This window comes from Piliocolobus tephrosceles, chromosome 3, assembly GCF_002776525.5.
Source record: "Piliocolobus tephrosceles isolate RC106 chromosome 3, ASM277652v3, whole genome shotgun sequence".
NCBI lineage: Eukaryota > Metazoa > Chordata > Mammalia > Primates > Cercopithecidae > Piliocolobus > Piliocolobus tephrosceles.
Genome location: NC_045436.1, coordinates 183,071,592 through 183,085,440, shown reverse-complemented (window position 1 = coordinate 183,085,440; position 13,849 = coordinate 183,071,592). Strand labels below are relative to the sequence as shown.

The 13,849-nt window shown below is 57.0% G+C and overlaps 1 protein-coding gene across 10 annotated transcripts in view; it reads right to left on the bottom strand.

Annotated features, from left to right (window-relative positions):
* Positions 1-11,364: 11,364 nt before the first annotated feature.
* FAM53A (family with sequence similarity 53 member A) overlaps positions 11,365-13,849 on the bottom strand; it is a 46,771-nt gene continuing 44,286 nt past the window's right edge. For all 10 annotated transcript variants that reach the window (XM_026449218.1, XM_026449213.1, XM_026449216.2 and 7 more), the window contains one exon: positions 11,365-11,901. In XM_026449218.1, the coding sequence (XP_026305003.1) occupies positions 11,584-11,901 (318 nt within the window). In that variant the 3' untranslated portion in view covers positions 11,365-11,583. The remainder of the gene's footprint in view (positions 11,902-13,849) is intronic.

Sequence of the window (13,849 nt, the reverse complement as noted above, 5' to 3'; positions counted from 1 at the left end):
GCCCAAGAAAAGGGGGCCTTGGAACACCTGAGTTTGAGTACATGCTCCCCTGGGGCCCTGCGCGCCTTATGTCCATGATGAGTCCCCATGATGGTGTGGTCTCCAGGAGGCAGGGACCGTGGGGTTCTCCTCCCACCCACGCCCACCCCAGGATGTGCACCATGCCTGCTTTGGGGGACAGCACCTCGATCCCCTCCAGGCAGATACCTCGCCCAGCCCAGCTGGAAAGAGGAAGGAGCAGGGTCCCTGGGGCACTAGAGTGTGCCAGAGCCATGGCGGAGGGAGCCCCATCCGCACCACACCTGAGACCCCAGGGGGTCTGCACTCTCCACCAGGACTCCAGGGCCCACAGAGGGAGGCTAAGGCTGTGGCCACCACCGAGAGTCAATCTCTGCTGCCACCCAGCGGCCTCCAGGGGAAGTGTGGGAGAAGCCTCAGGCCAGGCCAGACCACCCAGCAGCTGGGCCTGCCAGGGAAAGCGGAGCCTGGGGCCTTAGGACCCCTGTAGGGTAGCCTGAGTCAGTCCTGGGCCTGGACTGTGCCCTGGAGGCCTGGCCAGGGGGCAATGGGGGACATGTCCATCCTGAGGGCCACTGGCCATGGCTTTGGCCTGGGGTTGGGCCTGTCCAGGCTCCACCAGCTCTGGGTCACCCCCCACCGCCATCCTGCCTGTGGCTGCCCACGTGGGTCCTCGGCAGACAGGAGCTGCGCAGGGATAAGGCAGGGCCTTGCCAGTGCCCGGCTTCAGTGAAGAGTACAAGGGGGACTCCTAGAGCAGGGCCCTCAGGCCCAGAACACAACCCCTTGGGAAGAGGGACCCAATCTGGGATCCCTTTGGGAGGCTGAGGCAGGAGGATCGTTTGAGTCTCCTAAGGCAGGTAGTCCCGGAAGCAGCTCTGAGAACAGGGCTGGGCCCACCCAGGCCCACCCACAGCTCATCTCTGCGGCCAGAGGGCTGGCCCAGCTCCACCATGCACAGCCTCACTAGAGACAGCCTGGGCCTCACACCCAGGTTAAAGGGGTGTTTACTCAGACAGGCCCTGGCCTGAGCAGGTGCCAGATGGAGCTTCCCCTCTCCCAGACCTTCCCTCCCGTGCTCCTTCCTCATCCTTCCCCATGTCCCCCCGCTTCCCCCTCCGCCCAGCACAAAGAGTCATCAGTGAGACCCCACTGGACGCCTCACCCAGCTGCCTGCCTGCCAGGTGTGGTGAAGGTATGAGTCCTGGACAAGGGGACCAACTCCTCACACACAAGGGTATCACTCATCCCCTTCCAAGCTGCCAGAGCTGCCCACGAGGCAGGTGTGCAAGACAGCAGGCCACCTGCTGCAGAGGCCTGAGACACCCTGTCCTCTGAACCGCCCGTGACCAGGGGTTCAGAGCCCACCTTGGTGTTGCAGCTCCCATGGTGTCTGCGGAGACCACTCACCTCTGCCACTGCAGCTGAAACAGCCACAGCCCAGGCCTCCACAAATGCGTGTCCGGGAGTTCCCATCAAACTCTACAGAAACAGGTCGGGTCTGAGTGTGGCCCGTGGCCAGTTTGCCGACCCCCGACTCATGGATCATGCATCACAATTCGGGTATGGGGACACACAGGCAAGAGCAGGGTCTAGAGAAACGCGTGCCCCGGGCCCCGTTCAGCCAGTCCGTCCCGCACCTGAGGCAAGCTCAGCAATTCCTCTCAGCCTCACCTCCACTCCCAAGACAGGCCAGGAGCCTGACCTAAACACCATTGCAGAAGCCAGACAGAAAAGGCCCTGCATGATCCTATGTCTAGGAAATGCCCAGCTCCACAGAGACAAAAGCAGAGGGGAGGTTGCCAGGGCAGGGCAGAGCAGGGTGGGGAGGGCCCACTCATGGGGAGGGGGCTCGTTTGGGTGATGGGATAAAATGGTTTGGAACTAGATAGAGGAGGTGTCTGCACCATCTTATCAATGTACTAAATGCCAATGAACTGAACACTAAATTTTATGTTGAGGCTGGGCACCATGGCACATGCCTGCAGTCCCAGCACTTCGGGAGGCTGAGGCAGGAGGATTGTTTGAGCCCTGGAGGTCAAGGCTGCAGTGAGCCATGATCACACCACTGCACTCCAATCTTGGTGACAGGGGGAGACCCTGTCTCAAAAATAATATAATAATACATCATAAATTTATTAATACTAACAAGAAAAAGAACGTTTCCAATAAATTATTATAACACTTAAGAGGAGAAAGACCAATCTTTCTAAGGATGGCTCTGACTCCGCCACCTGTCAGTTGAGATGCATACAGCTTGGAGCGGGGCTGAGGCAGGCAGAGGCCCTGCTCTGGACTTCCCAGCAGCCTTTTGCCCCGGGAGCTCCAAGAGCCACGGTGGACAAGCCAGAAGCAGCCCCAGGCCTGCTGTCTGCAGCAAATGTCTCCGTCAACCCCATGTCCCAGGCAAGGCCAAGTCTCCGGGCCTCAGTTCAGGGGCAGTGAGGCCAGCGTCCAGCCCCGGCCGTTCCCATGCATGCTCACCTCCGAGAGTCCAGGGACAGCACTGTGGGGCTCCTGCGCCGGGCATCATGGCTTCCTGTCCCTGGAGTGTGTCCCTGGTTGCCTGGGAACTCCTCAGGGAAGGGCACACAGCAGTCCCGAGGAAACAGCGCCCAGCCACAGAAGGAGGGTGCCATATCCACGGTGCGCTGGGCAGCCTCTGAGACGCCCTAGAGAAAGACAGCAGTGAGACTGGGGCACCCTACAGAAGGAGAAAGCTATAGAAACACTGATGCAAGAAGCTAAAAAAATAGCCAAACCAACCAGTAAACACGTGGAATAAACACACAGAAAAACCACTCCTAGATTTGCCACAGGCAACCCACTGAAAACCAAAACTACAGAGACCTTAAAAAGCTTCCTGAGGACGGGACACATAATATACAAGGAAACAACAACAACAAAATTGCTTCTTTTAAAAAGTATGCAAGCCACAGCCGGGCGCGGCGGCTCACGTCTTTACTCCCAACACTTTGGGAGGCCAAGGTGGGCGGATCACTTGAGGTCAGGAGTTCGAGACCAGCCTGGCCAACATGGTGAAACCCCGTCTCTACTGCAAATACAAAAAATTATCGGGGTGTGGTGGCGGGCGCTTGTAATCCCAGCTACTCAGGAGGCTGAGGTAGGAGAATCGCTTGAACCTGGTAGGTGGAGGTTGCAGTGAGCTGAGATCACGCCACTGCACTCTAGCCTGGGCAGCACAGTCAGACTCCATCTCAAAGAAAACACAAATGTTTAGTATTTGGAGATAGGGTCTCTAAAGAGGTAGTTAGGGTTAAATAAGGTCATGAGTGGGTCCTAATCCAATCTGACCTGTATCCTCATAGGGAGAGGAAGAAGATGAGGACACAGACACACACAGAGGGACGACCACGTGCAGACAGGGAGATGGTGACCACCTTTGAGCCACAGAGCGAGGCCCCGGCAGAAGTCCTGATGCTTCCGTCTCAGACTTCCAGCCTCCAGAACTGGGAGGAGAGATGACTCTGCTGTTTAAGCCCAGTATGCAGTATTCTGTTATGGCCCCCAAGAAGACCGACCCACAGATGACAGGAGAAAGATCACACGACCGTCTCAACAGACAAGTAACAAATAATAAAAGCAACACCCATTCGTGATGTTTTATCATCAGCACCCTTGGAATAGAGCCACGTGGACAAAGCTGGAACCAAGCCTGAGTCCTCTCATCACCATCCTTGACTCGGCAGCTGTCCGAAGCCACAGAGTGCTCCACAGGCATGCACGCACGTGGGCAGTTTGCATGCCTCTGTGTATACACACCACGCGGGCACACAGTACACAGTGCTCACCTGTGTGCGTATTACAGTTGTACGTGGACACACATGCCCATGTGCACACACACACATACCTGTGGACACAGTTACATGTGCACACACACACAGGTACACTTACACGCAGACTCCCACGCAGACAATGCAGGCACACATATAGTTACGCCTGTAGGCACATATGCACACACACACAGACATACATGCATGTGCACACAGGGCGCACGCAGGCATAGGGACACACTCATGCTCACACGCACAACCGCATATCTCCCTGCATTCCAAACGGTGAAACACTCACAGGCTTCATTATTTAAACCATAATTTACACCAATGCAATAAACCTGGAAATTAATGCAAAGGTCTAAAGCAGCAGCCAGATGATTTGAAAGTTTAGAAATGCTCTCCTAAACAACTCCCGGGTCAGGGGGTAAATAAAATTCGCCTTGAGAGACGATTTTATAATTACATGGAAAGAGAAACTGCAGGTCCATGAAGCCAGATTCAGGAGGAGTTGGTGGAGAATTCACAACTTTAAACGCTTTTATTACTGAGCAAGAGAGACTGGAAATAAATGAACAAAACACTCTACACAGGAGGGAGAAACCACCATAAAGCAGATTCACAGGAGGCAGGAGGGGCGGGAACGAAGATAAAGGCGGAATTAATGAATTGGAAACAAGAAGAATGGGTGAGCCCATCAGTAAATCCAAGAGCCGGTTCTTCCCAATAAATAAATAAATAAAATAAGCCAGACTCCAAGCAGCTTATCAACAGAGCGGGAAGCAAGGGAACCCGGGACCGAGAGGGGATCAGAGCAGCCCGGGAGATTGAAAGTGACAGCTAATGCATTTGATATTCCTCATAAAACTGACCATTCTCCAAGACCATATAAATTACCAGAATTAACTTAAAGAGGTTTAAAAAAACCTATATCCATAACTGCAGGAAAAGAGAAACAGGGGCATGATTGGGGGTCTGGCTACAGGACCTCACTTCCCGTTCAGCACCAATGCAGAACCCACCATTCGGAGCGATGAGGCGGTGGCTGGGGGAGTGCCAGGATCTCAGGGGCACCCGGGAGGACCAGCAGAACACCAGGAGGGGCCCAGGGAGGGGCTCTCTGGCAGTGAGTAGCAGGCAGCGGAGGCAGTGAGGGGTTTGCAGCCTGTGAGGGAACCGGGGCCTCCTCACTGGCTTTCTGGGGGCTGGCAGGGAAACTGGATTGGAGCCCACCGTGGACTCTGCCTGCCTCTGACCCTGACCTTGGGGTGTGGCAGGAGGTGTCTAAGCTGCTTCGTGCAAACAGGACTTCCCTGTACGGGGTCCAATGGAGACAGGGCAGGGTGGGCAGGAGGGAAGAGGTCTGCTGGGGGCTCCCGTTACCCTCTGAGCTCCATCTCTGCCCCCACATCCCCTCCACACCCGTACACACACACAGGGGAAAGCAGGGGAGGGGCGGAGTCAGCCCTGAGGTCTCATGTGGCTCTCAGGGCCACCGCCTCGGCCACCATGTTCAGCCATCAACCAGCAGCTCCCTCCCTGTTCCTGTCTGATTCTACATCAAGATCATACGTGCCTGGGCCATAATCTGGCGATGGTCCTTTTTTCCATTCTCTGAACGGAATTATGAAAGGCTGAATTTCCTCCCTTATGCATTTTGTGGAGGTTGCCTATAAAATCATCTGGGGGCCAGGCGCGGTGGCTCACGCCTGTAATCCCAGCACTTTGGGAGGCCAAGGTGGGTGGATCACGAGGTCAGGAGTTCAAGACCAGCCTGGCTGACATGGTGAAATCCCATCTCTACTAAAAACACAAAAAAAACAGCCAGGCATGGTGGTGCACACCTGTAGTCCCAGCTACTCGGGAGGCTGAGGCAGAGGAACTGCTTGAACCCAGGAGAGAGAGGTTGCAGTGAGCCAGGATTGCACCACTGCACTCCAGCCTGAGCAACAAGAGTGAAACTCTGTCTCAAAAAATAAAAAATAATAATAAAAAAAAAACTCGTCTGGGGCTGAGGCTTTCTTTGCAGGAAGATTTTAAACTACTGTTTCATTCTGGTAAGTGGCTGCAGGACTATTTACAGGTTCTCTTTCTCCCTGAGTCAGTTTTTGGCAGTATTTTTCCATGAATTTGTCCGTTTCCTCTAAGTCATTCATAATATTCTCTATCTCTATCATCTCTGCTGCATCTCTAGCTCTGCCTCTCTTTTCATTCCCAGTAGTATTATTTGCTCGTTCTCCCCTTTTCTCAATTAAGCTGAAAGACTTTTGCCAATCATTTAGTCTAGCAAAGAAAAAACTTGTGGGTCTTCTCTGCTGTGGCTTTGTTGTCAGTTTCATTCATTTCTGGGTTTGGTTTGGTTTTGTTTTTTTTTTTTTTTGAGACAGGGTCTCACTCTGTCATCCAGCCTGGAGTGCAGTGGTGTGATCTTGGCTCACTGCAGCCTCAACCTCCGGGGCTCAAACAATCCTCCCACCTCAGCCTCCTAAGGATCTGGGACTACAAGCATGAGCCACCACACCCAACTAATTTTTTTATTTTTAGTAGAGACAGGGTCTTGCTATATTGCCCAGGCTGGTCCCAAACTCCTGAGCTCAAGCAATCCTCCCCACCGTTGGCCTTCCAAAAGTGCTAGGACTGCAGGCGCCAGCCACTGTGCCCAGCTATTTTTCACTCCTATTTCTTCTAATACAGTCACTGAGGACTGTAAATTCCCTTTTACACACCACTTGGGATCTCCTCCACAAGCATGGATCTGCCGCGCCCACTGCCATCCAGTTCTAACTCTTTTCATTTCCATTGATTTCTTCTATAACCCGTGAGTTACGTCAAGTGCCTTTCTGAAATTTCTTAAACACATGAGGTTTTGTTTGCTTTTTGGTATTGAGTTGTGGTCAGAAGATAGGATCTGTATGACACGCATACATTTTTTTTTTTTTTTTTTTTTTGAGATGGAGTCTCGCTCTGTCACCCAGGCTGGAGTGCAGTGGCATGATCTCGGCTCACTGCAGTCTCTGCCTCCTGGGTTCACGCCATTCTCCTGCCTCAGCCTCCCAAGTAGCTGGAACTACAGGCGCCCACCACCACGCCCGGCTAATTTTTGTATTTTGTTTAGTAGAGACGGGGTTTCACCCTGTTAGCCAGATGGTCTCGATCTCCTGACCTCGTGATCCACCCACCTCAGCCTCCCAAAGTGCTGGGATTACAGGCGTGAGCCACCGCGCCTGGCCAAGACACTAATTCTTTGAAATGTACTGGCATTTGCTTTCTGGCCTATTCTGACAGGCTCCATGTGTGCCTGAAACTAATGTGATTTCCCAGCTGGGTGAGCCCCATTCCACAGACGTCCCTCCACTCAAGCCCAGGAACCAGCACCGTCAAACCTCAGGTATCCTCATTGTTTCCTTTTGAATCTACTTGACCAATTAACCATTAAGAGGATTACTGAGCCCTCTGCCTTGGATGGTGGGTTTGTGAATTTCTCCTCGCAGTTGGGCTGGGTTTTGCTGCAGCTTATGGCCTTTGGAAACAGCTAACTTCATGGTGTTGATCCCGTCCGTCCTCGCGTGTCAAGCTTCCTGCTGCATGTGAACTCACTGCTACGCCCTCCACCTGAGCCCACAGCCTCAGGCACCTGGCTCACTGGACCTTCCGGGCCTTCACACCGGCTGTCCTGAGTGGAACTCACTCACTTCCCTAGATCCCATGCCCTCACCTCCTGAGTCTAGAGCAGCACCCGAGAACTGGCCAATCCACCTCTGTCAGAGAAGAAAGTGCATGCCTGCCCAAGACCTGGGGTTTTCTGGTACAGAGGGGTCCGTGTCTGCGTCTGCCAGGCCAGGCATCAGGAGGCCACGGGGCCAGCATGGGGCTCAGGGTCCTCAAGGGAGACCTCCCTCCCTCCACCCAAAGGCCAGCCAAGGAGAGAGCTGAAATTCCTGCTCTTGCTGGGGGCAGGGGTCCCATCTGCAGGGCTGGAACAGCGACGGTGCCCCTCCAGTGTCACCCATGCCCCCAGCATCTGCCCGTCCTCCCTCCAGGGCACTGGTTGAGCTGCACATGCAGAGGTGAGACGAGAACGAGGAGCTCCCGCTGCACCAGAGGACGGGCAGGCCCCTTTCCTGGTGAGGGCCACTGCCTCCGCGGCCACAACCGTCTGGGCCTGGGGAGTACCTGGGCAGACAAGCTCTCGGCAGAGGGAGGTCCCGGGCTCTCAGCTGGGCTGGGCTGCCTTTCCTCCAGCACCCATGCTCGGGGGCAGGTGGCCAGAGAATAGGCCCAGGACAAGGAACAAAAGGGTGGACAAGCACAGGGCCTGTGACCGCAGGGGGCTGGCTGGCTCTGAGGTCCTGGCACAGAGGCTGCCACCCCAGGTTGCCAGGAAGGCTCCCAGCCAGGCCATCCCCACCTCCCCGGGTCTTCAGAGGCTCTGGGCAGGGCTGGAGGGAACAGTGGGGTGAGGATGGCCCTCGAGGGGCAGAGGGAGCCTGGGGGAGGATGGAGGCGTATTCAGGAGAAGACACAGGTGTGGATACCCAGGAAAGGATGGGGAAGCCATGCCTCTCTCATCCCGGTATCCCTGCCCCACCTCGCCTCAGCCCCTTCCCCTCAGGAGCCCTCCACATGGACAGGAGCCCTCCACGGGGACAGAAGTCCTGCAGTGGGGAAGGCCCCAGGAAAGGGGGAGGGCTGGGGGCCTCGAGGCAGCCCGACGGGGGTGGGCCGCTGCAGCAGTGCTGGGGGCTAGGGGCAGGGAGGGGCCTGTCTGGAGGATCCCAGCCTTGGGACTGAGGAGTGGCCTCACAGGCCTCCGGCATAGGAAGGGAGCTGTCCCAGGGTACCAGGCACAACCCCGGCCCTCCCACCATGTCTGCCCAGCCCAGTGGATCCTGCAGGGGCTGACCACTGAGGTGGGTGCCCAAAGCAGGTCCCAGGGACCCAGGGGCTGCACTGTGCTGCAAGCCCCCCATGCCCTCCATCCACCTGTCTGCGGCTCTGGGGTTCCCCCGCAGAGGGCCCTGGGATCCCCTGCCTGTGGCCAGTCGAGGAAGGACCAAGTACAGGCCCACCGTGGGTGACACAGCTGAGCAGCCCCCGCCCCTCCAGCACTTCCTACAGCTTCAGCAGCAGCCTCTCTCCATCCCCAAGGGGCCAAGCATCCACCCGAGGCAGGAGGCCAACCCCCAGGCTGCCCCGGCCTCAGGCAGGTGACCCCGCAGGGCCAACCAAGGGTCTCAAATGCCGCTGGTGAGGGTCCTGGCCCCCCATCCCAGGAGACACATAGACACGCCCAGGGGAAAATACAGGCCTGGAGACAAGCCACTCCCACACACATGCCACCCTGTGCCAGGCAGACAGGGAACCCATGGGTGCCCTGAACCTTCTGTCTCAGTCTCCCCACCCGCAGAGGACACAGCAGGTGGGCACTGCAGAAGAACTGGCTTCCCTGCCCCACCAAGGGCCCCACCCACCAGACACCCTATGTCAAGGGCACCGAGGGGAATGGCCATGGGGCCTCAACCCCACTAACCCACAGGAGGCGCCTCCAGCCCCACTAACCAGCCAGCGGGGAGGGTTCTGCCCAGGAGAGCCAGAGGTTTGGGGAAGGAGGAGATGAGGTAGGGCAGGTGAGAGAGGTGGGGAAGCCCTGGGGGAAGGTGGCAAATCCAAGGGTTGCAGGCAGGACCAGAGGCTCCATCAAGGGAAGGGGAGCGTCGGAGGGGTAGGAGGAGTAGGAGGGGGGCCGGTGACTCCACACGTAAACCCCAGCTCACCCCACATCCCCTGGCTCCCATACACCCAGGCCAGGCTCAGACCTGCTGAGGGGCCCCAAGGGACCTGGGCTGGGGTAGGAGCAGAGTCACTGGTCTCCCTCCTCCTGTCTGTCCTTGAAGGGGACTCAGGTAGGGGACTTGGCTGGGAACTGTTCCAGACTCCAGGTGACACAGTGGACACATCTCCCAAACTTGGGTCACCATCCAGCTGGAAGGGACACTGGGTGGACTCAGAGCCGTGCCCTGGAGAGTGACTGCAGGGAGAGGGCGAGGCCCCACCTGTTCCCAGGGCATCCAGGCCTGGCTGGGGACCTCGGGGTCCTCTGCAGCCACGGCCACAAGCCCTGCCTCGTCTCTGACACCCTCCTCGGCCTGAAGCAGAGGGCCCAGCGGGACCCTGGCAGGTCTGACACCACCACCATGCCAGCCCCACAGCCCTGTCTCTCATTACTGTCCAGGCTGCCGTGACCTGCAGGCCAGTGGCCAGTGCCCTGGAGGCCACTCCAGCCCCTCAGCCAGCGTCTGACCTGAGGGACCCTGCCCTGTACTAAGTCATCTCAGAGCACCGCCCACCCCACCCCAAATCCCAGCACCTGGATGGTGACCTGACTACGCAGGTGACTGTGGCTTTTGCTAAACTACCCGGAGCTAATCTCCACAAATTTAACCCAAAACACAACTTTCCTGTGCAGTCTGGCAACTGTGTCAAAGTCCAATACCAGGGGCCCTCCCTTCCCTCCACATGAGGCCAGGGGTGGCTCTGGGGAGCAGGTGACACTCTCTAGAGCCCCTGTTCCATCAGTCCCAGCACAGGCGCCACCCAGGGCCTGCCAAGGACAGGGGGGCTCCTGACCCGGCCAGCACAGCAGGAGAGTAGGCACTGCCCCAACGGAGGAGGGCAGGGCTTGGCCAGGGAGGGGGCTCCCACTTGCTAAGGCCCCAAACTCCCCAGCCCCATCCCCCATCTTGCAGGGCAGAGACAGGAGGGTCACCTGAGAGCCAGAACCCCACTTTCACCCAAGCAGTTCGGCCTCAGGAAAGTTGATCCAAAAAAACTACATCACTCACATCACTCGCCACCTTCGCCCACCTTTGATCTGTGGCCCATGTCAGTTAAGAAAGTGGCATTGATTAACTTCAATGCTCTTTCATGAATTTTACTGGGAAAAAAAACATCAAGAAAATTTCAAAAAATTATTAATGATTTCTTTTGCTATCATAAACTCGAAACTCCTACAATTTTATTAAAAGTGCAGGAATGAAAAACAGGAAATCCTTTGCCCTGTCTGGTTCTGAGCCAGAGACCAGAGGCCCGAGGTGCAGCCAGGCCCACTTCAGGTGGTGGAAACGAAAATTAATCAGAAGTCATACACTCAAATAAAACGCCTTGTATTAAACTCACAGAGTGGGTGCTGACGGGAGCTGCCGGCAGGACGGCCTTCCCAGAGGCCTGGCACCACGCCCCACCTGAAGGTGCAAGGGCCCGCCCAGGCCACGGGAAGCATGGACTCACGGCAGCTCGGCCTGCCCCAAAGGCCGTCCCCGCCACCGGTGGAAAACCAGGCGACCACAAGCTGGCGGTTCACTGGCACGTGGGTGACAAGGTTCATGGCCACAGATGCCCATGCACAAGCCCCAAGCACCGTGACCCCTCGGGAGGGAGGGGACACACAGGGCCAGTGGGGCCCTGACCACCAGCGCCTGGGGTTTCCTAGCAACTAAAGCACTCAAGGCACCCTGCACGGCAGACTTTTCATGAGGAACACAGACCCGTGTTAATCTGTTTGCAGATTCATGTTTAATAAAACGGCCTTCTGAAATGCATCCAAAATAGAGAAGCTTTCTCCCGAACTGCAAAAGCCATAAAAATGCAAAATACTTCTTTAGGAAAAACTGAATCAAAAGTATGCCTCAATGTTCCAAGTCACATGAAACCGACTCTGTGCCCCAGGGCAGGTGCAGGCGGCAGCAGTGGCCCAAACCAGCCCCGGCCAGCCTCAGTTGTTCTCGATCTGCTCCAGGTCCAGCTGCTCCCCGCGGGCCCGGAGGAAGACACCCTCCTCCCCGGCGCTGTCCCCATCACTGGGGCTCCCGTTGCTCCTGCTCGAGCCATCACCCGTCACCGACTCCCTTGAGGCCCACAGGTTGGGGTGGGCAGGACTGGTCCTGAGGCCCCTCTGGCTGCAGCCAGGCATGGTGATGCCAGGGAGGCCCCGGGATTCACACGGGGAGGACAGAACCATCTTCACTGGGGCGTCATCCTCATCGTCATCTTCGTAACTGAGGGAGCAAAGGCTTTTTGAATTTTTTAAAGTCTGCAATAGAAAAGATATGGGCTTAAAGCATTTCTAGCAGGTCACTTGGGAGGCAGCGTCCCGCCAACCCATCGAGGGCTCGGTGTGCTGGAGCTCTGGCCATCCCCAAGACCACACAAAGCAGGGCTTGTCCCCCGTACACCAGTCACAGCTCGCAGAGCCCCTTCCTCAGACCCTGCCCACACGCGCCCTGGCCCAACCAGCTGGCCCCTCAGCTCTCCTCGGCCCCTGCCCAGCTGGTGTGGGCAGAGACGCACAGCCTGGCCCTGCCCAGACCCAATGGACCAGGCTGGTGGGCACCTGACACCTAAGCAAGTCTGAAGACGCCCAGGGGCTCACAGGGGACAGCCTTGTCCCAGTCTTGTCCTCGGCAGGTGGCCTGGCCAGGGAGGGTGCCTCGTGCCTCCACTTCTGACAACAGCCCCACCCAGGGCCGCTCTCAGCAAGCACCTCACAGCCACCTCTGAGGCCCTGCAGTGGCTCCGTCTCTCCTCCACCTGCCCCCATAAGGCCCCTGGAACCCCACCTCGTCGATGTCCTCAGGGGCCCGCCAGACGCAGCTCCCACCTTCTCTGTCCTTGCACCTCCTCTCCTAATAGTTACTCTAATAGAAACGCATGCAAATCCTTCTCATCTCAAAATACGTGCAACAGACAGGTGCACACACAGGAGTCTCCCCTGGGCAAGGCCCACCCTCGTCCCAGGCGGGCAGCTTCCAGTACCTCCATGCCACGCCCAGGCCTGTCCACAGCCGGTCCCTGAGTGCCAGGCTCCGGCCCTCCCTCTGCTCTCTGGAGGTGCCGCCACCACCCACTTCTCACTCTGCCCCCCAGTCAAATCACTCAGTGGCCCCCCTTCCCAAGGCCTGTTAGGGATAAGGGGTCCCCGCAGGCTGCACCCCCGAACCGGAGCGCTCTGAGCAGCAGGCAGTCTCTGTCCACCCCGGCGTGCTCTCTTAGGCGTCTCCAGGACCCTGAGACCCAGCAGGTGTGTCCAGCTGGGGCATGAGTCCACGGCCATGGCCAGGGCAGCAGCCCCTCAGCACGCCTGGGCCCCACCCCCTGCCACCTCCCAGTCCTTGCCTGAAGTCCCCTGTCTGTGGTGCCCAGCACCGTCCACGCCACTTGTCCACTGCCACTGGGAGCAGCCTTCCTACCCAGCCCACCTCCCCGGTCACCTCCAGGCTTTCTCAGGGTCAAGGCTCCCCTCCTGGACCACACCCACGCTGGCCTCAGACACCTCACCTCATGGCTCTGGCTTGTGAGGACGCATGGGTGAGGGCACGTGGGTGCCATCAACCACACCTGCAGGGCACAGGGGCGCTGTGATGCCGATGACGAGACTGCAGTGACACAGCAACCTCGGCCACCTGAAGTTATGACCTAGAGCACAAGCTCACCAATTCCACAGGACCCAAGAAACTCCCCAAACCACCTTCGTCCAGAGCAAGGAAACGCCCCACAGACAGGAACCTCAAATACTTCCTGGAAACACTTCCAGCGACTGATTTTTATAAAAGCACGTGGCCCTCGGGGACAGAGCTCCTTTTTTCTAAGGATATTATTGGGCTCTAAAAGACAAATGGACGCTGGGCGCGGTGGCTCACACCTGTAATCTCAGCACTTTGGGAGGCCAATGCAGGTGGATCAGGAGGTCAGGGGATTGAAACCATCCTGGCCAACACGGTGAAACCCCATCTCTACTAAAAATACAAAAAATTAGCCGGGCGTGGTGGCGGGCGCCTGTAGTCCCAGCTACTCGGGAGGCTGAGGCAGGAGAATGGCGTGAACCCGGGAGGCAGAGCTTGCAGTGAGCCGAGATCAGGTCACTGCACTCCAGCTTGGGCGACAGACAGACTCCATCTCAAAAATAAACAAATAAATAAATAAAAGACAAACTGACATATTTTCTGTCTTTGTGGTTCTACTATAAAAAGTGAATCACTGAG